Source organism: Heterodontus francisci, chromosome 10 (assembly GCF_036365525.1).
Source record: "Heterodontus francisci isolate sHetFra1 chromosome 10, sHetFra1.hap1, whole genome shotgun sequence".
Lineage (NCBI taxonomy): Eukaryota > Metazoa > Chordata > Chondrichthyes > Heterodontiformes > Heterodontidae > Heterodontus > Heterodontus francisci.
Window position 1 is genome coordinate 98602075 of NC_090380.1, and position 23682 is coordinate 98625756.

At 44.3% G+C, this 23682-nt stretch overlaps 1 protein-coding gene across 1 annotated transcript; it reads left to right on the plus strand.

Annotated features, from left to right (window-relative positions):
* Positions 1 to 7843: 7843 nt before the first annotated feature.
* Positions 7844 to 19078, plus strand: LOC137374668 (carbonyl reductase [NADPH] 1-like). Its single transcript, XM_068041143.1, has 2 exons — positions 7844 to 8343; positions 18445 to 19078. Exons 1-2 carry the CDS (start codon positions 7953 to 7955, stop codon positions 18879 to 18881), a joined length of 828 nt encoding a protein of 275 aa, XP_067897244.1. The 5' UTR covers positions 7844 to 7952; the 3' UTR covers positions 18882 to 19078.
* Positions 19079 to 23682: the final 4604 nt, after the last annotated feature.

The following is a 23682-nucleotide window of genomic DNA, read 5'->3' on the forward strand; positions in this document are numbered from 1 at the left end:
ATCGTGCCCGCGTCTACCACCTCCGCTGGCAACGCGTTCCAGGCACCCACCACCCTCTGCGTAAAGAACTTTCCACGCATATCCCCCCTAAACTTTTCCCCTTTCACTTTGAACTCGTGACCCCTAGTAATTGAATCCCCCACTCTGGGAAAAAGCTTCTTGCTATCCACCCTGTCTATACCTCTCATGATTTTGTACACCTTGCAGGTCCACTCATTCCTCTCTCTCCAGGCAGCTCCTCACATCCCCACGTGAACAGCCAATACTGGCACTCACCCTTATCTTTCTTCCATCACACACCCATGCCTCACAGTCACCCTACACAAATGTTGCCCTTCCCTCCTCTCCACAAAATCAATTTCTGAAACTCACATCTCTCTTCTTTCTGTCCTTGCAGAGGAGAGCGGGGAACTCCAGGGAGAGGCAGACAACTGTGGGGGGGTGGGGGAGTTGGAGTTGTGGTGGTGGCATTCTAGTGATAGCCACCTTGACAGCCACTGGCGATGTGTGCTCACATGGTCCACTGGGAAGTAGCTCTTGTTCCAGGAGGCTGACATGCAACATCCATATGTTGGCAACAAAAAAAAAGGTTGGCTAGCTTTACCCAATTTCATTGCAGCTGGTGTGGCAAATCCTCAGAACTCGCATTTATATAGCTTCTTTCACAATCTCAGAACATCCCAAAGCACTTCACAGACAATTAAGTGTTTTGAAGTGTTATAACTGCTGCGATGTAGGGAAACACAGCAGCCAATTTGTCCACAGCAAGGTCCCACAAACATCAATGAAATAAATGACCAGATAATCTTTGGGGATATTGGTTGAGGGATAGATGTTGGGAAGGACATTAGAATCACTCTCTGTTTTCAAAAAGTGCCATGGCATCTTTACATCCACCTAATTTTGTTTATAGTCTGTAATCGGCCCTCCATTTCTTTAACTATTCTTGAACTTTTTATATTGTTATCCAGGTGATAAAGGTGTCTAGTGTTCCCTTTCAGCCTTCACCTGGTCTTACTGTAACAGGGTTTCATTTTTAAACACACTGTGTTTTTAGCTCCCCCTTGGTGAATCCTTGTTCACTGCTTTCCAATTATAAGGTAAAGAAACGAGCACAAACAGGTTTTCTTAGGTTTAGAGAAGAAAGGTGACATTTTTATTAAACTTAAACTCTAATTCGGTTAACACCTACGGATACACGATGCACCCCTAGCTAACATGCATACGTGATACACGCAAACAAAGAGACAGAAAAGAGCAGAAGAAAAAATAAAGTGGAAGGGTTTGAGGCAATCTCTGAGGAGGGATTTCTGTTACTGTGCTTGGAGCTCGCTGTTGAGTCCTTGATTGAAGGTATGGTCTTGCTTTTCATTGGGACCCAGTATTCTTCTTAAACCTTGATCACTGTAGGAGACTTTTCTCTCTTGGGGGTTCATGTGTCTTCAATGGGTTTTGGAGTTCCGTGAAAAAGAGATGGGAGCAGACAGGAGAGGAGAGGAGGTCTTTTCAATCCAGGAGCAAAGAGATTTTTGCCAGTTCAAACACTGTCTCTACAATTTAAAATAAAAACAAGAAATGCTGGAATCACTCAGCAGGTCTGGCAGCATCTGTGGAAAGAGAAGCAGAGTTAACGTTTCGGGTCAGTGACCCTTCTTCGGAACTGACCCGAAACGTTAACTCTGCTTCTCTTTCCACAGATGCTGCCAGACCTGCTGAGTGATTCCAGCATTTCTTGTTTTTATTTCAGATTTCCAGCATCCGCAGTATTTTGCTTTTACTCTACAATTTAAAACTCCCCAAGTTGGCCAGCAGTGTAGTCACGTGACTGGTATTAGCACTTCTGGCTTAGTGTATTGGGTGGGCCCTTTGTCTACAAATACTGTCTGTTAATATGCAAAAATATCTTTCCAGCCAGGGGCCTGCAACCCCTTGTATCAGGCCATCTTTTCTTCCCAACAACAATTTGAAATTTAATGTCCATGTGGCAAAATTACTATGCCTCAGTCTTAGCAGGTGGGGGCCTGCATGACAATGTGTTTATATAAGATTTCTGGATGTTACGTGCTAACTTTTTCTCTTAATCTTTCTTTGCCCTCCGTATATCCGTCAATGTCCCCCTGCACTCCCCGAATTCCAGCTGGTTTTCAATTGCATTCTATACATGATATTAGTCTCATCTTGCTGTTTCATTTTAACCTCTATTTTCTTTGTCATCGCTGGAGTTCTAGCTTTCAATTCCCATATTTCCTTACTGCTGGAATATGCTTGGTTTGTTTGCAAATTATCTCTGCCTTGAAGGCCCGCCATGCTTGCTTACTGTTTTCCTGGCCATTCTTTGTTTCCAGCCCACCTGTGCGAGACCCCTTCCCAAATCAATGAAATTCGCTCTCTTCCAGTTGTATATTTTCACCTTTGATTTTTTTTCCCGTCCCTTTCCGTAATTACTTTAAACTTAATTATATTATGATCAATACTACTCATATATTCTCCCACTGAAACACACTCCAATTGTCCTGCTTGCAGTTAAAACAAAGGAAGAATGTGACACCATATAAGAGGACATTAATAGACTGGCAAAATGGGCAAATTAATTTTCATATAAGATGAGATGGTGCATTTTGTTACGAAGATTAAGAAGGCTGCATACTGCTTGGACAGTAAAGAATTTTATGGAACCCTTGAGGTGGATTCGGAGGTGGTGGGCGAGGTGGGGATGGGGGGGTGGGGGTGCGGAGTCCCATAGAATTGCGATGGGAGATGGTGGGCGCAGAGGGCCCATCGCCTCCCCTTTGCAATGCAATTTTGTTGGGGGCAGAATGAGCCAACTAAGGCCTATGTTCCCAGAAACCAATTGAGGCTCTTAAGTGGCCTATTAACTGCCACTTAAGAGCATCTTCCCGCATTTAACCGGCAGCGAGAAGGAGGGCTTCCTCTGTGGACTTCAGGGGGCCTCCCCTGTCGTCAATTTAGCAAACAAAACACCGCCCTCCTATACCAGCACCCTAGACTGCACCCACTCTTGCAGAGATCCCAGCATCCGAGACTGCACTCACCCTTGCAGAGAGCCCAGCACTGTAAGCCGACAATGTCCTCTCTCCCCCTATCCACTGTTCACCAAGGCTGCCTTCCCATGGTGGCACGAATACCTTGCCATGGTGCTGCCATCTTTAAATAGCTGGGGATCTGAAGGCACGTGATCCCTGTGCATCGTTGACTAAATTTAAAATCTCCCGTAAAATTGGATTCACTTCAATGCAAATGTATTCTAACTAGCTGTTTACCATGTCAAATTGCAGTTCTATCACATTGTGGCGGCAATGCTGCCTTGGAGCTTTCCTGCCTCTGACAAAATCTGGAACTGATGTTACGGGGTCGGGTTTTGGTACAAGCGCATCCACCCCAATTTTTACGGCACTGCCCCCACGCCTCTAATCCCACTCCCGCTGGCCAGAAAGAATTCAGCCCCGGGTGTATGGACGTCACTGGCAAGGCGAGTATTTATTGCCCATCCCTAATTGCTCTGAGATTCAAAAATTCTTGATTGCGCTATTGTTAATGATTAGAATGTGGTGGAGAATGGGGATGTGGGTGGAATAATCAGCAGTAGGATCCTGCACACATTCCACACTTATATAAATCTACTGTTTCCACCTGTTCCAGGCATTCCTCCAGACAACGAGCAGAGTACACTGCCCGAAACGTTGAGGCCTGCCAGTTCTTCTAGGAACTCCTTTATCAAGGAAACAACTGCTCTTTTTGTTTGGGATAGAAATGCAATACTGTACTGATGTGCTTCCTGGCTTGCCGTAGTCATGTGACCTCTACCATGAGGCACTCACTGCAGGCAGCCATCACAAGGCAGTTCAATAAAGACACAATACAAGCAAGACTGTTGGCCTGTGAGCTCGTAACATGGTGTCAGAGTGGAGCTCGGATTGAGTGTTGAAGAGCTGTATAGAAGTTCAGCTACTAAAACAGGAACACAGGAATGTTCAGAGCTGATGAAAGCTGCTAAAAGCCACAGAAAAGGAACAAAGAAGCAGGCCACAGCTGAAAGTACTGGATAAGACACAATGGCTGCAACTTTTTCTCTCCCAGTACGAGTCAAAATGAAAGGTGACATGAAGCAGAACTGGCAGTTTTTCCACTTGCAATGGCATAAATTACAAACTTGCGACAGATTTAATTAACAAACCAGAGCAGCTACAAGTAGCTACACTGTTATCACTGTTGGGGAGTGACTGTTGCAAAACGTATTCCCTAAATCTCTCTGACGAACAAACAAAACAGACAGCAGAAATTTTGAAAGCCTTGAAGGCATGCTTTGAACCCAAAGTGAATGTAACTTATGCACAGTACATGTTCAATATTAGGGCCCAAGATAAAAAAAGAGTCCATTGATCAATATGTGACTGCATTAACACAGCTCGCAGAATCCTGTGAATTTGCGCAACTAAAAGATGATCTCATTAAAGACAGGATTGTATTAAGCATAAGAGATCCTGCAGTGAGAGCACGTCTACTGAGAAAGGCCAAACTTACTCTCAGGAAAGCGATGGACATGTGCAGAAGTGCTGAGGTTGTAAATCAGCAGCTAGAGCATATTCATGGTAGAACAGACCACACCTTGCATTATGCTGATAGACATTCCCAGCCGAAAGGGCAGAAAGATCACAGACAAAGTGCAGGATGCAAATACTGTGGAGGACATCACACAAAGGAAAAGAGGGCATGTCCAGCGTGGGGAAAGCAGTGTTCTCACTGCAAGAAGCCGAATCATTTTGCACGCAGGTGTTCGCTAGAAGGAAGCACAAGTAGGTGCAGATGGCCACTGGAGAAATATCAGCCGAAGATTCTGACGAATCACTATACACCATACATCATCCCCACACTATCCCCAGTCAAATGGAAAAGCTGAAGCGGCAGTGAAAATCACCAAAGGAATCATAAAGAAAGTGAGCAAATCTTGGACAGATGTATGCAAGGCAATCCTCAAGTCGAGAAACACACCTACTAAAGGCATGGCAAGTAGTCTAAAACAATGACTAATGTCACGCCGCACCCAAACTACTCTTCCAATAGCGAAAAAGCTACTGAAGCCAGGAGTAGTAACAGGCTGACAAAATCAAGGTGAAATGGCAGAAAGCCAAATTTCATTTTGATAAAACTGCCAAACCATGGTCAGAATTGAGCACTGGAGAGCCAATCAGGGTACAAACCTTCAACACTCACAACAAGAGTCAGTCCAAGTGGCAACTTGGAACCTGCATAGAGCAGTTGTCACCTCAATCATACGCAGTGGAAGTGTACGACCAGATATACTGTCGCAACCGTAGGCACATACGCACAACTGGAGAAGCTGTTCCTTCACTTCAGGTGGCTGACCAGGAAGATGTAAAGATGTGAACTCACCATCTGCAAAGACCACAGATCAGCCATTAGTCCCAGCATCCACAACACCCCACCAACGGAAATCGAACAAGAAGTTACAACGTCAACAAGTGACATGGGAATGATACTCCCCGGAGAAGGAAAAGCACCCAGATGAACAGCTAACGACAACACGCATGCACACCATTAAGAGACCGGCACGATTTAAAGATTATGGGCTGAATTTTACCCTTTTCGGACAGGAGCTGTCCACTGACCAAAAAGTCGGTGGCAATCCCACCTCCGCCTGGCCTGGGGATCCAGTCCGGATTTTACGGTCCCCAGGCCCTTAATAGGTCTGAGGTGGGACTTCCACCTCATTAAGGCAGGAAGTCCCGCCTAATGCAGCTGCTAGCCAATCAGTGGGCTGTCAGCTCTTAGTTCCAACAGCGCCACCGGGTGTGGCGGCCACTGCTCGGACTGCAGCCCAGCTTCGCGAAGAAAAGGAAGGACGGCCCTAGGAAAAGGTAAGTTTTAGGGGCCTCGCCTGGGGTGATCGGTCGGCCCCATGCGAGGCAAGGGCGGTCGATTAGGGACTGAGGGGCTTGCTGGATGTTGGTGATGGTTGGGGCATCGGGGGCGGCAGGAGGGCCCCCCCCTGCCCCCAAGGCCATCAGAGAGCCGCCTGCTTTTGTCAGCTCAGGGCTGCCCAACTGGCCAAGGGTAAAATCCCCGTGGCAGCAAGTGAAGACCCTTAAGTGGCCGCCAATTGGCCTCTTAAGGGCCTTGTTTCGGCTGGGACAGGTGGGCCATTCCTGCCACCGATGCTCCGCGTAAAATGGCGGCGGAGGTGGGAGCGGGTCGGAAAGGGCCCCCTGAGCCTCCCACTCCATTTTACGCCCCTCCGTCACCATCCTGCTCTTTGAGGAGGCATAAAATTCTGGCCTATGTCTGCAATACATGTGCAGAGACTGACGAGAATAACGAACTGCTAATGCATAAGAACAATTGTGTGCACAGTGGGTAACTTGGGCAACTCACAGTGTCAATGATAATGTGTGTAATTTTTTTTGTATGAAAAGGGGGATGTTTGGGATAGAAATGCAATACTGTACTAATGTGCCTCCTGGCTTGCCATAGTCATGCGGTCTCTACAATGAGGCACTCATTGCAGGCAGCCTTCACAAGGCATTTCAATAAAGACACAGTACAAGCAAGACTGTTGCCCTGTGAGCTTGTGATACTTTTCAGAGCACATTCACTGGTGTAAAACCATAAAATGCTGCTGTCACAATGAAAACTTTCAAACAATTTTTAAAATTAAAATGGTTGCATTTAAACAGATTCTTCCATAAAAAATTCTCAGCAAGATTGATTTTGTGTGAAATATCAGCATCCAATTAGAAATTCCTGCCATATGTAACCACTCCTGACCCATATTCATCAGAACCAAATAAACATAATCGAACAAAACGCCTCCTTTTTTAGGGGCACAACTAAATGATAAAAAAGGAAACTTTACAAACTTTTTCATTGGATGTGGGCAAGGCCAATTTTTGTTACCCATCCTGAATTGCCTTTGACACCTGAGTGACTTGCTGGGCCATTTCAGAGGGCAGTTAAACTGCAGTAGGTCTGGAGTCACATGTAGGCCAGACCAGATAAGGCCATTAATGAAATTAAAACAAGAAATGCTGGAAATACTCAGCAGGTCTGGCAGCATCTGTGGAGAGAGAAGCAGAGTTAACGTTTCAGATCAGTGACCCTTCTTCAGGACATTAATGAACCAGATGGGTTCTTCCAACAATTAGTTTCATGGAACAAAAACAAGAAATGCCGGATTCACTCAGCAGGTCTGGCAGCATCTGTGGAAAGAGAAGCAGAGTTAACGTTTCGGGTCAGTGACCCTTCTTCGGAACTGACAAATATTAGAAAAGTCACAGATTATAAACAAGTGAGGTGGGGGTTGGGCAAGAGATAACAAAGGAGAAGGTTAACATATTGTTTGCCTTTGCTCCGTGACCTTTTGGTCAGCTATGTGGCCTGGTCCAATCTGCACCTTCTCCTTTGTTATCTCTTGCCCAACCCCCACCTCACTTGTTTATAATCTGTGACTTTTCTAATATTTGTCAGTTCCGAAGAAGGGTCACTGACCCGAAACGTTAACTCTGCTTCTCTTTCCACAGATGCTGCCAGACCTGCTGAGTGAATCCGGCATTTCTTGTTTTTGTTTCAGATTTCCAGCATCCGCAGTATTTTGCTTTTAAATTAGTTTCATGGCACTGTTACTGAGTAGCTTTCAATTCCAGATTTTATTAATTAAACTTGAATTCCACCAGCTGCTCTGATGGCATTCACCTAGTCCTCAGCATTGCTAATACAGTGATATTACCACAACATCAGCAGTATATCTGCCAATCAAAGATCAGCAGAGTGGGACTGAAGGGAACTGATTCGGGATTCAGTTTTAGCGCCTGCGCACTTGTCCTGAATGTAACAAATTGCCCCAGATTCCCCCAGTCAGTTTCAGTCGCTTCCGGCTCTGAAACCCGATACCGAGTGAACACAACCTTCCAGCAAACATGTCGCAGCGAGTGGCCGTGGTGACCGGGGCCAACAAAGGCATCGGCCTGGCGGTGGTGCGGGCTCTGTGCCAACAGTTCGAGGGGGACGTGTACCTGACAGCCCGGGACAAGGACCGCGGGCAGCAGGCGGTGCAGAAACTGCAGCAGGAGCAGCTGAAGCCGCTTTTCCACCAGCTGGAGATCGGCGACCCGCAGAGCATCAGAAACCTGCGGGACTTCATGGTCGAGAGATACGGAGGCATCGACATCCTGATCAACAACGCCGGCATCGCCTTTAAAATGGCAGATACCACTCCATTCGGGACCCAAGCTGAAGTGACTCTGGCAACCAACTTCTTCGGCACCAGGGATGTGTGCACCGAGCTCCTGCCCATCATCAAACCTCAAGGTACTGAACACAGTATTTACTGGAAATATTTACCCAGAGGCAACACACTAATTTAATTTCAAAAAAATCTCTCAATGTCTACTAACAGGTATTCACTTCATTTCAGTTTATGTGAAGCACTTTAGACCATTACCGAGAGATCAGTGCAGTACACATGTTGGTCTTTCTGTCATTGGGATGATTTGCTTGTCTGGGAGGTAAACGTCCACACAGCAACAGCTGAGAGACAGCCTTGAACATAAGCCTGGATTTTGCTGTGTAGATAATGATGAGGCTAACAGGGTATTAAATATAACTTTAATAGAGGTGTTCAAAATAATGAGGGGTTTTGCTAGAGTACATAGGGAGCCATGCATGATCTTATTGAATGGTGGAGCAGGCTCGAGTGGCCTACTCCTTTTCCTAATTCGTACGTTCCTAAGTGTTTCTTCTGGCAGGAAGGTCAGTACCCAGAATACACCAATTTAAGATAATTGGCACAAAAAAAAAGCCTGAGGGAGATGAGCAGAATGTTTTTACTTGAGCAAGTTGCTATGCTGATTGGGAGGTGGAAAAACAGGTTCAATAGTCCCTTTCTAAAGAGAACCAGATTAATAAGGGCAAACAAAAACAAGAAATGCTGGATTCACTCAGCAGGTCTGGCAGCATCTGTGGAAAGAGAAGCAGAGTTAACGTTTCGGGTCAGTGACCCTTCTTCGGAACCGAGGGCAAAGGTTGCCAGGATATAGAGAAAGTGCCACTCCCCTGCTCTGATTGGTAATTCCTTAGGAGAGTTGGTGCCTGTGGCGTGCAATGCACACTGGCTGTCAGGACTTGGCATCTGATTCTTCTTCTTAGGGTTTGTCATGTAACTCATTAAGTGATACCTTTGTTTTCTCTCCTGTGTGAGATCTGGCAAGCAAACACATGCAGCTCTTAAAATACTATAAGTTCATTTGTTATTTTATATAGGCAAATAAAAGATTGATACCTTTTAATAATAACTCATGGCTACATTTACTATTTAAAGAGGTAATGACAGAGCACAGGCAAAGTGAGCTGAATGGTACCCTCCTGTGCTCGATGATTCTATGGCATTGTCAGAAAGGTGGAGAGAGAGTCGGGAGGTGGCAACACCTTTCAGGACTTTGGAGAGTAAAGGGTGGTTGGGAATGGGCCAGTAATTTGCAGGTACGCTGAGGACAAGTGTGGGTCTTTTTCAGGCAGGTTTGATTGCCTTTTTGAGGGTGGCAGTAATTGAGGAAAATGAATAATTTACAATGTTTGTTACCGTGGGAATATGGACTGTTTCAGTTCAGTGGCCTCTTTCTGTATTGTAATTGTATATATTTCTCTTTACTCAATCCTTCCTTCTACCACCTGCCTATTTTTGAAATCTAGGCCCAACCTTATGATTGACTCTTTGCTGATTTACCTGGTCTTCCCTCCTACCAGTTTGCATCCTTCAACTGAAACCCTCAATTTTTAAAAATATCTTTCATTTAGGGCTCCCAGCTCCTGATTAACTTCTTATGTAAATGGCCTTCAGCAATACTCTCATCCTTACAGCAATCAATGTAAACGTAACGTGTGGAATGCACTGTGGTGGAGGCAGGTTCAACTGAGACATTCATAAGGGAATTAGACTGTTATCTGAAAAGGAAGAATGTGCAGGGTTATGGGGAAAAGGCAGGGGAATGGCATGAAGTGAATTGCTCACTAGGAGTGCTGGTGCAGACACAGTGGGCCGAATGGCCTCCTTTTATGCTGTAACAATTCTGTGATTTTGCGACAAAACTAGTAAACTTCACACTTCTCTGCATTATATTTGATCTGCTAGGTGTCTGCCCATTTTACCAGTCTGTCTAGGTCCTCCTGAAGTTGTTACTTTCCTCCCCATTGTTTACTCCTTTTCAGAGTTTCCCACCACCTCAGACTTGGAAATTATATCCTGTATACCCAGGTTCATGTCATCAATATACATTGTAAAGATCAGTGGTCCGAATGCCAACCCCAGAAGAACACCACTGAATACTTCCATCCAGTCTGAAAAAAACAACACTCTGCTTCTTCTCCCTTAGCCAATTTTGTATCTATGCTGCACAGTCGCTTTAATCCCATGGACTTTAACTTTGCTAACAAGTCTATTATATAGCACTTTGTCAAACATCTTTTGAAAGTCCATTTACACATCAGCTGCACTACCATTACCAACCCCCTCCGTTACTTCAACAAAGAACTGTCAGAGTCATTACAGCGCAGAAGGAGGCCATTCAGACCATCGAGTCCATGCAAGCTCTCTGAAGAGCAGCCCAGTCTGTCCCATTTCCCCACTCTATCCTGGTAGTCCGGCAAGTTTTTTTTTTTTCCCCTTTGAGTGCCCATCCAATTTCCTTTTGAAATCATTGATCGTCTCTGCTTCCAGAGATTCACTGCATAAAGAATTTCTTCCTCACATCACCCCTGTATCTCTAACCCAAAACTTTCAATCTGTGTCCCCTAATCCTTGTACCATCAGCTAATGGGAATAACTTTTCTTGGTCTACCTTATCTAAACTGTCATAAGCTTCTAAACCATTATCAAATCTCCCCTCAATCTTCTTTGTTCCAAGGAGAACAACCCAGCATCTCCAGGCTAACCTTGCAGCTAAAATCCCTCATCCCTGAAACCATTCTAATAAATCTCTTTTGGAAATCCTAACAATACCCGTAGAAATTTATAGTATGATGAAACAAAGTCAACATGGTTTTATGAAAGGTAAATTGTGTTTTACAAATTTTATTAGAGTTTTTCAAAGACGTAACTAGTAGGGTAGGGGAACCAGTAGATATAGTATATTTGAATTTCCAAAAGGCATTCGCTAAAGTGCCACACAAAAGGCTAATACACAAGATAAGAGCGCATGGAGTTGGGGGAAATATATTAGCATAGATAGAGGATTGGTAGATGGACAGGAAGCAGAGAGTAGGGATAAATGGGACATTTACATGTTGGCAGGTTGTAACTAGAGGAGTGTCGCAAGTATCAGTGTTGGGGCCTCAGCTATTTGCATCTAAGTAATGTATCTAAGTGTGCTGACAATAAAAAAAAACTAGCTGGGAATGTAAGCTCTGAGGAGGACAGAGAGGCTGCAAAGAGATATAGACAGGTTAAGTGAGTGGGCAACAAGAGGTGGCAGATGGAGAATAATGTGCAAAGTGTGAGGTTACTCGCTTCTTCGTAGTAAGAACCGGAAAGCAGAATATTTTTTAAAAGGTGTGAAACTTGTAAATATTAATGTTCACAGAAACTTGAGTGTACTCATACAAGGAATACAAAGTCAGCATGCAGGTGCAGCAAGTAATTAGGAAGGCAAATGGCATGTTGGCATTTATTGCAAGGGGATGGGAATACAAGAATAAGGAAGTCTTGCTACGATTGTGCAGGGCTTTGGTGAGACCACAGCTGGAATACTGTGCACAGGATATACTCACATTGGAGGCAGTACAGCAAAGGTTGATTAGATTGGTTCCTGGGATGAGAGGTTTATTTATTTTTATTTTATTTATTTATTTAGAGATACAGCACTGAAACAGGCCCTTCGGCTCACAGAGTCTGTGCTGACCAACAACCACCCATTTATACTAACCCTACAGGAATCCCATATTCCCTATCACCTAGGGGCAATTTACAACGGCCAATTTACCGATCACCTGCAAGTCTTTTGGATGTGGGAGGAAACCGGAGCACCCGGCGAAAACCCACGCAGGCACAGGGAGAGCTTGCAAACTCCGCACAGGCAGTACCCAGAATTGAACCAGGGTCCCTGGTGCTGTGAGGCTGCGGTGCTAACCACTGCGCCACTGTGCCGCCTCCTATGATGAGAGGCTGAGTAAATTGGGCCTATACTCTCTGGAGTTTAGAAGAATGAAAGGTGATCTCATTGAAACATACAAGATTCTGAAGGGCATGACAGGGTAGACACAGAGGTTTATCCTGGCTGGGGAATCTAGAACACGGGGGCACACTATCAGGATCAGATGTCGATTATTTAGAACTAAGATGAGGAGAAACTTCTTCACTCAATGGGTTGTGAATCTTTGGAATTCTCTACCCCAGAGAGTTGTGGATACTCCATCGTTGAATATATTTAAGGCTGAGACACATCGATTCTTGGGGTCTTGGGAATCAAGGGTTATGGGGAGTGGGCGGGAATGTGTTGAGGCATAAAAATCAGCCATGATCATATTAAATGAGGTGGGGGGGGGGGCGGGGGTGCAGACTTGATGGGTCTTGTGGTCTACTCCTATTCCTTATGTTCAAGGACCCCCACGTCCTTTCTAAAATGTGGTGACAAGCACTGCACACAATACTCTAGTTGTGGCCTAACCAGAGCTGCAAAGGTTCATGAGTACAAAAGCAGGGAAGTTCTAAATACCTCTGTTCATCAAGCCCAAGATCACATGTACTTTGCTATCTACAATCTCAATATGTCTTGCCATCGTTAAGGATCAATGCATATGAACCTCCAGGTTCCTCTGTCCCTGCACATTCTTTAGAATTGTGCCATTAAGTATACATTGCCTCCCATTCTGCTGATCTATTTACATCCTGTTCCAGTGGATTTGTATCATCCTCACTGTTTGCCACACTTCCTAGTTTGGTATCATCAGCAAATTTTGAAATTTTACTCTGTTTTCCAATATTCAAGTCATTTATATAAATGAAAAAACTGAATCTTGGGGAACACCACTGTCTACCATCCTCCAGTCAGAAAAACAAACATTTACCATGAATCCCTTTTTTTTTTTTTGCATCTTCTGCCAGTCACCCTAAATAGCTGTCCTCTGGTTCTGGATCCTTCGGCCAATGGGAACAGTTTTTCCCTATCTACTCTGTCCAGACACTTCATGATTTTGAACACTTCCATCAAATGCACTCACTCTGACTCCCTGGCGCCTGTGGTTCTCCAGCACTGTTCTGTCTCAGGCTTACTCTCTTTGACTCTCTCTGACTCCTTGCCATGGCTTTTAACCGTGGCTTTCCGGCACTGTTCTCTCTGACTCGCTCATACTCTCAATCAAGTTAGTGAAACACAATTTGCTGTCAACAAATTCATGCTGACTGTCATTTATTAGCCCATACTTTTCCAAGTGCCAATTAATTTGTCCCAGAATATTGCAGACAGATTCTGCTCTATCTGTGCATTCTCCCAAGCAGCTGTTACGACTGACCACTCCTGTCAAAGCTCCTAATCAAAATATACGATTCTGATTGTGGTGGGGCCAACGCACTGTTAATTCAATCCCGTCGCTCCACAGATCAGCTAACATATCGTTTAAAACTTTCCAAATTAAAGAAAGACCCAACCAAATTGTACCATCTATTAACCCCAAATGAGGCTAACCAAACCAGGTGTCTTTAAATCAACAAATTAACTCTTTTATGTGAAGAACTACATTCTTAAACACTATGAAGCTGTCAACAACATTTAAAATAGAAAAAATTAGAGTCCTTGCAAATTTACAGACCAGTGTTGCTCGAAATCCTCACAGAATGTTGCTTTCCTTCTCCAGCGAATTTCAACAATTAACGACTTGCAAACACTTTCAACAGAATCAGTCTGACTTTAGACTTTTTGAGGGATAAAACAGTCTAACTTCGCTTTCTTCAATTTAAATTACCAGAGATCTTGGCTTAACTTTTTAGAATTTTGAGAGATAATAATTAGACAGACCAAATTCCTATTCCTTTGGATTAAATGGTTGAGAGCTCTTTCTTTAGGTGCTGACACCGCAGTTGTGTCTGTCTGTTTCTGTTCTGTTTGAACAAAACTGTCTTCCACCAAAGCCCGTTCAAAAACTGAATTGTAACAAATGTATTGCATGAGTCTCACTCCCAGTGGTTGTTTCCATGTATCGAGAATGCACCCTTTGAATCGCAGTCTCCAAATGGCTGTTTCTAAGGCAACGAAAATGCACCTTCCTCTTGAGGCTTGCTGGTTGTTAAAGCAATACTGATCCTTTGCAAGCCTTAAAGGCAAACCGCATATTCCGAAAAAACTACAGGATCATGACACAGCATAAGCACAGCTCATCGACGTTATTTTTAATAATGGAGCCAATAGTTCACAGGTGGTGTAACTAGTATGGAGGGATCCTGATTCTGGCTCATTAATACATATTAAGAAAAATGAGAGAGGAACTGGGATATTACAGATCGGTTTGTCTAACATCTGTTGTTGCAATGTTATTGGAATCTGTAATTAAGGATGGAGTGACCAGCACTTAGAGATCCGAGAGAACCAACATGGATTTATAAAGGGCAGGTCATGTTTAACGAATCTAATTGAATTTATTGAGGCAGTCACTAAAGTAGTAAACAGCGGATTTTTAAAATATTTGTTCTTGGGATGAGTGTTGCTGCCACGGCCAGCATTTCTTTGTCCATCCCTAATTGCCCTTGAGAAGGTGGTTTTGAGCTGCTTTCTTGAACCGCTGCAGTCCATATTCTGTAGGTACATCCACTGTGCTATGAGGAAGGGAGTTCTCGGATTTTAACCAACTGGCAATATTTTTCCAAGTCAGGATGGTGTGTGACTTGGAGGGCAACTGGTGTTCCCATGCATCTGCTGCCCTTATTTTTCTAGGTGGTAAAGGTTGTGGGTTTGGAAGGTGCTGTCGTAGGAGACTTGGCCAGTTGCTGTACTCCCATCTTGTAGATTGTATGCGCTGCTGCAACTTTGTGCTAGTATTGGAGGGAGTGAATGTTTAAGGTGGTGGATAGAGTGCTAAACAAACAGGCTGCATTGTCCTGGATGGTGTTGAGTTTCTTGAGTGTTGTTGGAGCTGCACTCATCCAGGCAAGTGGAGAGTATTCCATCAGACTCCTGACATGTGCTTTGTAGAAGGTGGACTATCTATTGATGTAGTTTATATGGATTTCCAGAAGGCAGCTGATAAAGTTCCGTGTAAGAAACTGTTAGCTACTGCTAAAACTCATGAAGTTGAAGGCAAATTGTTGACCTGCTTTGATGGTAGAAGACAGAGAGTAGGGAAATGGGTATGTACTAAAATTGGAAGGAAGTGATTATCTGTGTGCCACAAGGGTCTATGTTGGGGCCTCAGCTATTCACTATATTTGTTCATGCCTTTGATAAAGTAAAAGAGAGCTATGTATTCATCTTTGCCAATGGTATAGTGAGCATAAAATTACAAAGACTTAGATTAAGTGAGTGTGAAAACTGTGTGGCAGCTGGATTTCAACCCAGGTAAGTGTGAGGTCATCCATTTTGGACCAAAAACTGATAGAACCAGCTATTATTTAAATAGTGAAAAGCTATGAACAGTGGAGGTCCAAACACATTTAGATCACTAGAATGTAGTAGTCTGGTATTTTTTTTTTATTTTAATAAGCAGTGTCTGATGGATTGTTGGCCTTCACAACTAGAGGGCTAGAAAATAAAGAGGAGGATATTGTACTACAGCTGTACAAAGCATTGGTTAGATCATATCTGGAATACAGTTCTGGGCACCATATCTTAAACAGAGTATATTGGCTTTGGAAAGAGTGGAGAGCAGATTCACCAGCTTGTTAACCAGGGCTGCAAGGGTTAGATTATGAAGAGAGGTTAGATAAACATTCCCTGCAATGTAGACGGTTAAGTGGTAATTTGATTGAGGTTTTAGGGATTTTGATTGAAATTGATAGGGTATATAGAAAGACAGTATTCTGCTGGTGGGGGCAAGGGGACATACCCTCAATCAGAGTAAGGTCACTCAGGAGAGAAGTATGAAGAGATTGCTCTCAAAAAGCAATAGATGCTGTCTAAATTAACCATTTTAAATGTGAGATCAATAGTTTTTAGTTAGACAAGAGTATACAACTATATGGAGATATCTATGATATATTGTGGACAAGTGGTAGATAAAATTTAGTGCAGAAAAGTATGAAGTGATTAACTTTGGTAGGAAGAATGAGGAGAAGCAATATAAATGAAAGGGTACAATTCTACAGGGGTTTCTGGAGCAGAAGGACCTGGGGGTATATGTGCACAAATCAATGAAGGTTGCAGGGCAGGTTGAGAAAACAGTCAATAAAACATACAGGATTCTGGACTTTATAAATAGGGGCATAGAGTACAAGAACAAGGAAGTTATGATAAATCTGTGTAAAACACTGGTTTGGCCTCAACTGCAGTACTGTGTCCAGTTCTGGGCACCATACTTAAGGATGGATGTTAAGGCATTCGAGGGGGTGCAGAAAAGATTCACGTAAATGATTCCAGGGATGAGGAACTTCAGTTACGTGGATAGGTTGGAGAAGCTGGAGCTGTTCTCCTTGGAGAAGATTAAGAGGAGATTTGATAGAGGTGTTCAAAATCATGAGGGGTCTGAATAGAGTAGGTAGGGAGGAACTGTTCATATTGATGGAAAGATCCAAAACCAGAGGACACCGATTTAAGGTGATTTACAAAAGAAGCAACAGCGACATGAGAAAAACCTTTTTTACGCAGTGAGTGGTTAGGATCTGGAATGCACTGCCTGAGAGTGTGGTGGAGGCAGATTCAATCAAGGCATTCAAAAGGCATTTGGGGGAGGGGGTGACATAGTGGTAGTGTGACTGGACTAGTAATCCAGAGCCCCAGGCTAATGCTTTGGGGACATTGGTTCACATCCCAACACAGCAGATGGTGAAATTTGAACTCAATTAATAAATCTGCAATTGAAAGCTGATCTATTGGTGGCCATGAAACCATTGTCAATTGTTGTAAAAACCCACCTGGTTTAAAGGCCTGCTACCTGACCCGGACCTGACAACATGTGTCAGGTTCGGGTTGGGTCAGGTCCCTCTTCTGGGTCCGGCTTCCGGGCTTGGATCGGGTTGGAACAAGTCCAGGTCGTGGTCGGGTCGGACACACATGGTAAGTGCTCTGCCGGTAAGTATTAAAAATAAAAAACTTAGCTGAGCTGGGAGTCCGGGACGAAACTGAATCTGCGCAGTAAGCGAGTGACGTCACTATGATGTCATCACGCATGCGCTGCAGCTTCGTGGAACTTCCCAGTCGGAAAGTAAGTAAAGGGATGGTAGGGTCGAGTGGGGTCAGCCTCTGGGTGAAATTGGAGGGACTCGGGCCAGGTCGGGCTCGGGTCCGCTGTGGATTGGTCGGGTTCGGGTTGGGTTCTTTTTCCTGACCTGAGCAGGCCTTTAATCTGGTTCACTAATTTCCTTTTAGAGAAGGAAATCTGCCATCCTCACTTAGTCTGGCCTACATGTGACTCCAGATCCACAGCAATGTGGTTGACTCTTAAATGCCCTCTGTTCAAGGGCAATCAGGGATGGACGACAAATGCTGGCCTAGCCAGCGATGTCCACATCCCATGAATGAATAAAAAAAATTGATAATTCTCTGAAGAGAGAAACTTCGCAGGACCATAGGGAAAAGGCAGGGGAGTGGGACGAATTGAGTTGCTTTTGCAGAGCGCTGGCACAGACACGACGGGCAGAATGGCCTCATTCTGTGCTGTAACCATTCTATGATACAGATCAGCCATGATGTGATTGAATATTGCAACAGGTTTGTCCAGCTGAATGGTCTACTCCTGTTTCTATATTAATGACTATCCTTTTGGATGTAACATTCATTTGATGCATCTCTAAATTATTTACCTTAAAAACATGACCTCCGATAGCCCCATTAGTCTGGCATTGAGGTTTATGGACTAGAAGGTCCCAGGTTTGATCCCTGACCTGAGTTAGATGGCATCAGCTGGTGAGACATGATGATTGGCCTCAGTGTTCTTAGCATCAGAAGGGAAAGAAGAAAAAAATTAGTCAAGGTTTATGCTCTTAAACAAATAACACCTGCTGGAAAATGTCTTTGCATGGATATTTAGACAGAATCAGCAGTCAGCTGTGATGTCCTGATAGTTGGATATCAGATTGGCCATCTCAACTGTGGAAAATGACCATTTGGGGGAGGTGACTGAGATTAGTCAGTGCCCTTGAAACGATTTCCCACCATGTTTCATAGTCTTTGGGGAAAGAGAAAATAGGATCTAATTGGGAGAGAGAGAAATATTGCTTTTGGTTTTTTAGTGCTCTTGTATGTAACCTGATTTTGATTTCCTTTCTACCTGCAGGGAGAGTTGTGAATGTATCCAGTGTATCCGGTTCCATGGCATTGCAGAAATGTAGCCAAGAACTCCAAAAGAAATTCCGCAGTTCGACCATCACAGAAGATGAACTGGTGGAACTGATGAAGAAATTTATTGACGATGCTAAAAGAGGGGTTCACACTCAACAGGGGTGGGCATCCACTGCCTATGGGGTTTCAAAGATCGGTGTTACGGTCCTTTCGAGGATTCATGCCCGAATACTGAGTAAGGAGAGAGCAGCAGACGGGATCCTCTTGAATGCTTGCTGTCCTGGTTGGGTAAAAACAGACATGGCTGGTCCCAATGCCCCTGGAACCCCAGAAGAAGGGGCTGTGACCCCAGTTTATTTAGCTCTTCTCCCAGCAGGGGCAGAAAGCCCACATGGAGAATTTGTAAGCAATAAAACTGTTCAGACATGGTAAACCTTAAGGCTAGAGGCAGAGGGAAGATAAGCTAGAGGAGACAAGGAATGAAAGATTATCCTTTTATATACTAACAAAAAAACTGACAATTTTTGGCCTGTAATTTCATTTGGTGGGTTTGTGGCTTTGTTTGCATGAAGCTAACACTTTTTTTTTCTCCAATACTTTCATTAAAGATCAATCATTTTACCTTGAAATCATTTGTCTTTTTTAAATAACAGTTGCTACTGGTGTTGTAAATAATTTGTTAACTTGCATATTCCACACCCATAAACACAAGTTAACTAAACATTTTAAATACTTGGTAACTTTTAAAATCAATAAACCCAGTGTTCTGAATCATTCGGTATTGCTGTCTCCAATGTAATAATGTATCTATTTCCTTGGAGATTATAATAATCAAATTAAGTTACTACATGTATCATTCTAACAACAAGTGATGGTGCATTGAGTTTTGTCTTGCAATGGTGGGGCAGAGGTAAATTTCCCCATAGTACATTGTTAATCACAGTAATTTTGGGAAAGAAGCAATGATGGTTTTTGAAATAAAAACAAAAAGTGCTGGAAATACTCAACAGGTCTGGCAGAATCTGTGGGGAGAGAGAGAAGCAGAGTTGACGTTTCAGGTCAGTGACCTTTCATCAGAACTGGCAAAGGTTTGAAATGTAATGGGTTTTAAGCGAATAAAGCAGGGGTGGGGCAAAAGATAACAAAAGGGAAGGTGTTGATAGGACAGAGAATAACTGACCAGAAGTTCATGGAGCAAAGGGAAAGGATGTGTTAATGAAAGACAAAGCGTTAGTGCAATTCAGCCCCATCATTCCACAGGTCACAGCATATTATTAAAGTTTTCCCACCCAACTGGAAAACAGTCAAATTAAACACTCTATTAAACCCTCAAATAAAACAGACCAAACCAGGTATCTTTAGACAACAACAGATTAACTATTTATTAAAAATGAAATCTTAAACACTATTAAGATAAATCTATGTCTAAAGACCTTATCACTTCTTATTTTAATCTAACTCCCCCATTTGCACTCCTACTCGAAAATCAACGGTTAACCATTTAAAAAAAAAATTAGCTGTTAATAAATAATTAACTAGGTTGTTAGTATTTGTGGGTTACATTCCTGATGGGTGAGGTATCCTCACGTAAAAATAATCATGCCATTTGATATCTCCACATGGATTTGATGAAACAATCCTTCAATAGGTAGGCATATAAAGCACTTTGGCTGCAGCAGGCATCAAACAGTTCTTTAAATAAGGAGTATAGCAATGAGTTCACTCTGATTTTAAAATCAGCAGTCTCTCAGACAAAACTTCACTGCGAATTCCAGAAAACAATCGGTCAAGAGAAATTCAATCTTGAAGCAAATACTTATCAGATTGGAAGTAAAGAAAAGGAATTTTGCTACCTGCAGCAATACAAATGGTCTCTTCAAAGGTTTTTTTTTCCCTCCTTAGGCACTTAACATGGCCTAAAGCTCATTGTAGAATTTCTGCTGAGAAATAGACAGCTCTTTCTTCCTGTAAGCACGGTTTGCTGGTGTCTCTCAAAACTGGTTTTAGCTGGTTTTTCCACACAGTTAAATTGAAACATTACACCATTTGACCACCTCACTCTCCTGCTGTTGTCTAGGTAACAAATGCGTCTGTAGCACACTTTGTTTTCAGAAATCTAAAACTTCTCTCTCTGCCTTAAATGTACACTGTTTTTAACAGAGACTTAAAGGCACACTGTTTTAAACAGAGGAGAAAATAAAATACATTTCTGTGACAATACACAGGAGCCCAAAGGAGTGGGGAAAACCATGTGTGGTAGTATCTGTAAATATCGCATGATACATTACAGAAATTCCTTTTAATTTCTATTCTGAATTTTTACATATACTTTATTACGCTAATGAGAAGTGCAATGATGAAAAATACAGACACAAGCTGAAGAGTTATAACAATTGAATTTACTTTTTTTTTAAAAATAGACAATGCTGCAAAAGATGGCCGCATGTGTATTCAAACATTGCCATGCAGTCTGTTTAGACAAAGGAGTCAATTATACCCATCCTGCAACACTCCTGAATTGAATGGGTTCTAGTGAAACAAAGACGGTATGAAGTAGAAACATCATAACTGGATTATTCTCAATATGGGCCATTGTGTGATCACCATGGGGTAAGAGACCAAAGCGTCTCCTACCAGAATCTGATGTGACCTTAAAAGGCAGCCCTCAAAGTGGAGGCAGAGCGAGAGACCTAGAAAGAAGCATCACCAAAAGCTTGTCCAGCTAAGAGCTGGGAGAAAATCCAGCAGCTGAGGACAACCCAATCCTCCCTGCCTACAAGACCCCCCCCCCCACCCCCCACCCCCCCCCCCCGATGTCACCCGAGCGGAACAAACACTGCATGAAAAAGCAGGAGGTGTTTCTGAGCCCAACCAACATGAAACTGCTTGCGCACACGATGGGTATGCAGGAACATCCCGAAGGACTGGGACTAGCAAGGACAAATGGTATGGGAAGCAACAAATAACTTTTTAAAAATGGGTGTAGGAATTGCTTCCATTAACGTGCGTAGCATTAAATCTACTACGCGATGTGTTTCAACCTTGGATTACCTCGCCAAGGTCAAAGCTGACCTACTGTTTCTGCAGGAATACCACACCTCAGCACCTACAGGCAGTGGTCGCGATGGTGGTCCCACGGGCCATCGATCTGGTCGGGGGGTAATGATTGCCCTTCCTCCGGCCTGGGTATTCTGCTGCGGGGAGGTAACTTCACCATCTCCGAAGTTAAGGAGGTGGTGGGCGGTCGCCTCCTCGTAGCAGACGTGATGTACAACAACGCTCCGCTCCGGTTGATCAACGTGTACGCCCCGGTACAACGCAGTGAGCAGCTGACCGTCTTCCAGCAGCTCCCACTGCTGCTGGCAACGTCCAGGCTAGTCATCCTAGGCGGTGACTTCAACTGCATCATCGATGCGGCTGGACGATCCGGCAGTGACGACACCAAACTGGACGCTACGTCCAGATTCCTAATGGAAACAGTTAAAGATGCCAAACTGCACGACGTCTTCAGCAAACCTGCAGACGGAGCACAGCGCAGATACACATGGTCAGGATCGGACGGGTCTGCCCGTTCCAGGATTGACTTCCCATTTGTGTCCCGTGCTGTCACGGTCGCATCCACCAACGTCAAGCCGGTGTTCTTCTCCGACCACTGCCTCTTACTGGCCGACTGTCACTTACAGGATGACCAGCGGGTTGGCAGAGGGACGTGGAAGCTCAATGCTACACTGCTGACCCCAGAGAACGTTGAGGAACTCTAAAGGGATTACAAAGGTTGGAGGACCATGAAACCCCTCTTTGAGTCTCCAGTTTACTGGTGGGAAGCGATCAAGGAGAACATCAAGAGGTTCTTCATCCACAAAGGTGTTCAGAGGGCGAGAGAGAGATAGAGGGAAATGACCCGACTCCAGAAAAGTATGCAAAATCTGCTCCGGTTGCAGTCAATGGGGGTCGAGGTCAAGGAGGACCTCCAAGAGGTGAAGAGCCAGCAGACCTCGCTCTTTACCAAGGAGGCCTCCAAGATCATCTTCCGGTCCAGAGTCCGCTCCATCGAGCAGGATGAGACGTGCTTGCGTTACTTCTTCCAAAAGGTACACAGAGAGAGCTCTGTTATCAGCAGCCTGAAGGAAGAAGATGGCTCGGTAACGTCTTCGCAGTCCGACATACTAAGGATCAGCAAATCCTTTTATGCTGGGCTGTATGACACGAAGCCCACAGACAGCAGAGCCTCCCAGCCCTTCCTGTCATCTATCACAGAGGTCTTAGATGACAGCAGGAGGGAGAGATTGGACAAGCCGCTAACTCTGGACGAGCTGACAAAGGCCATCGAGTCCTTCGAGACGAGTAAAACTCCCGGAAGCGACGGCTTACCGGTCGAGTTGTACTCGGCCCTGTGGGACTGGGTCGGCCCGGACCTGCTGGAAGTATACGAGAGTATGCTCCTGGCTGGCAGCATGGCAGAATCCATGAGGAAAGGCATCATCACCCTCATTTACAAGCAGAAGGGGGAAAGGGCAGAAATTAGAAATTGGCGGCCCATCTCACTGCTTAATGTTGATTACAAGATTCTGTCCAAAGTCATAGACAGTCGAGTCAAATCTGCTCTGGAGTTGGTGATTCATCCTGATCAGACCTGTACTGTACCCGGCAGGAAGATCTCTGATAGTCTCGCGCTACTCAGGGATACGATCGCCTACGTACGGGACAGGAGGGTGGACACCTGCCTCATCAGCCTGGACCAGGAGAAGGCTTTTGACAGGATATCGTGCTTTCCAAAATGGGGTTTGGGGAGGGAATCTGCAATTGGATCAAACTGCTCTACACAAATATCAGTAGCGCAGTCTCAATCAACAGGTGGGAATCGGAAAGTTTCCCGATCAAATCTGGAGTCAGACAGGGCTATCCTCTCTCCCCGGTCTTGTTTGTTTGCTGTATTGAACCCTTTGCTGAGTCTATTAGGAAGGATGCGAGCATAAGAGGGGTGACAATCCCAGGCAGCGGAGGCACTCAGGTTAAAACCTCCCTGTACATGGACAACATCACCGTCTTCTGCTCGGATCCGCTGTCCGTGCGCAGACTGATGAGCATCTGCGACCAGTTTGAACTGGCCTCGGGAGCCAAAGTTAACCACGGCAAGAGCGAGGCCATGTTCTTTGGGAACTGGGCTGACCGATCCTTTGTCCCCTTCACCGTCAGGTCAGATTACCTGAAGGTGCTGGGGATATGGTTCGGA